Genomic DNA, 2,091 nt, shown 5'->3' on the forward strand with positions numbered 1-2,091 from the left:
TAAGTTCCGCCCACCGCTGCCAGCCGCTGCACACTTCATTCCGGAGGGGACAGCGAGGGAGAGAGAGACCCCTAAGGTGAGGGAAGGGGGGGGAGACGTCCGCCCTTCCCCACTGTGCCCATAGCGCTCTCTCTCTTCTCTGCGTGTTCCCCTCCTGCTGGCTGCACGGGCACGCGGCCAGGGGGGGGCAGCGGGCGGCCAGGCTCGGGCAGATGCCCGGTTTTGCCATATGTGCGGACGCCCATGCCTGTTGTGCTAAGATGTGGCCACAACTTCTGCAGCAGCTGTATAGGAGATGTGCTGGATGCACAAGAAGGATCTGGCTTCTATTCCTGTCCTCAATGTCGTACAGAGTTTGCAGAGCGTCCTGCACTGCACAGGAACATCGCTTTAAAGAACATTGCAGAGAGCCTCCAGCCTAATATTGCAGAGCAGGAGATAAGTGGAATCTTGTGTAACTACTGCATTAACTCTTCAGTGCCTGCTGTAAAGACATGTGTGCTTTGTGAAGCTTCTCTGTGTGTGGGTCACGTGAAAGTCCACAATAAAGCAGCAGAACATGTACTGATAGAGCCGACCACTTGCCTGGAGAACAGGAAGTGCTCTGTCCACAAGAAGATCTTGGAGTATTACTGCAATAAGGATTCTGTGTGCATATGTGTGTCCTGCAGGCTGGATGGAGAACATAAGGGGCATCCAGTGGAGTCCATACATGATTCTTTTGAGAAGAAGAGAGAAAGGTTGAAAAACAGGCTCGAGGGGTTGTCCTCACAAAAAGCACAGGCCAAGAGTGATATTCAGATACTTCTTGACCATGAGAGTAAAGTGAAAAAGGATACAGCTAGTGTAAAAAAGGCAATCACCACCTTGTTCAAAGACATTAAGGAAAAGCTGGATGATCTGGAGCAGAGGATCCTTCATGAAATATATCTACAGGAAGGGCTGGTCTCCAGCTCTGTATCTGATCTTATCAAACATCTGGAAACAGAAGTGGACACATTCTCCAAGAAGATAATGAAAGTTGAGAAACTTTGCAGTATGACAGATCCATTAAATGTATTGCAGGAGCATGGAGAAGACAATGACACTATAACAGAGGGACATCTGGAGTTAGAGGGGACAGCAACTGGTGTGAGACATTTCCATCAAGAAGAGACTTTTATAACATTGCTGCATGGCCTGTCCCGTATTATGGGGGAAGTTAATATAGATATGTTTGCACAGACTGATACAGACATTGTACTGGACAGAGATACAGCTGGAAACCTTGTAAACATCTCTAAGGATCTGAAAACGGTGTCTTATGCAGAGCAGCTTAGTAATTATCCAGAAAATCCGGCACGATTTAACAATAATCAGGTTTTAAGTAAAACTGTTTTTTCATCGGGGCGACATTACTGGGAAGTGGAAACAGGTAAAACGGGGAATTGGAGATTGGGGGTCGCTTATTCAAGCACAGACAGAAGAGGAGATCAGAGAATGATTGGGGATAATAAGAAGTCTTGGTGTTTGCGATGCTTTGGAAACAAGCTCAGTGTTGTCCATAACAATGAGGAGATCAGTGTTGCTGCACCGGCCTACAGACCCAGTTTTGGTGTATATCTGGATTATGAGGCTGGGCGACTATCATTTTATGAGCTGTGTAATCCCATAAGACATATCCACACCTTCACCACCACCTTCACTGAGCCCCTTCATGCTGCGTTTTTAGTATATAGAAGCTTTGCCAGACTCAGGACTTTATATGAATAATCAGGTCCAGACAGAAGTGCCCAACACTACTCCACCATCCTTTTCTAAAGTCATTTAACTAATTAAGTAAACATCAGCAGAAATTTTCCAGTAAATTGTACCAATATGGTGGTAGTGTGTGGCTTCACCATGGTTCTCTTCTACTCTTAGGGCCAAGACACACTGCAGAGCACTTTCCAATCCATTTTTTTTTTTCAACAATAATTTTTATTGTTTAGATGCGCAGAGGAAAAACATAGCACATAACATGTAACATAATATATGTAGTAGGATACATTTGTTCAATCATATCTAGATTGTACATAGACATTATCAAAATGTTCCATTTCAGTCTATTGA

General features: G+C 44.9%; 1 protein-coding gene across 1 annotated transcript; it reads left to right on the forward strand.

The window, feature by feature from the left end:
- The first annotated feature begins 243 nt into the window (after nucleotides 1–243).
- On the forward strand, nucleotides 244–1,752 carry LOC137522225 (E3 ubiquitin/ISG15 ligase TRIM25-like). The gene has a single exon (XM_068242257.1). It carries the CDS (start codon nucleotides 244–246, stop codon nucleotides 1,750–1,752), a length of 1,509 nt encoding a protein of 502 aa, XP_068098358.1.
- Nucleotides 1,753–2,091: the final 339 nt, after the last annotated feature.

The sequence above is a fragment of the Hyperolius riggenbachi genome, chromosome 6 (assembly GCF_040937935.1).
Source record: "Hyperolius riggenbachi isolate aHypRig1 chromosome 6, aHypRig1.pri, whole genome shotgun sequence".
In the NCBI taxonomy this organism is placed as follows: domain Eukaryota; kingdom Metazoa; phylum Chordata; class Amphibia; order Anura; family Hyperoliidae; genus Hyperolius; species Hyperolius riggenbachi.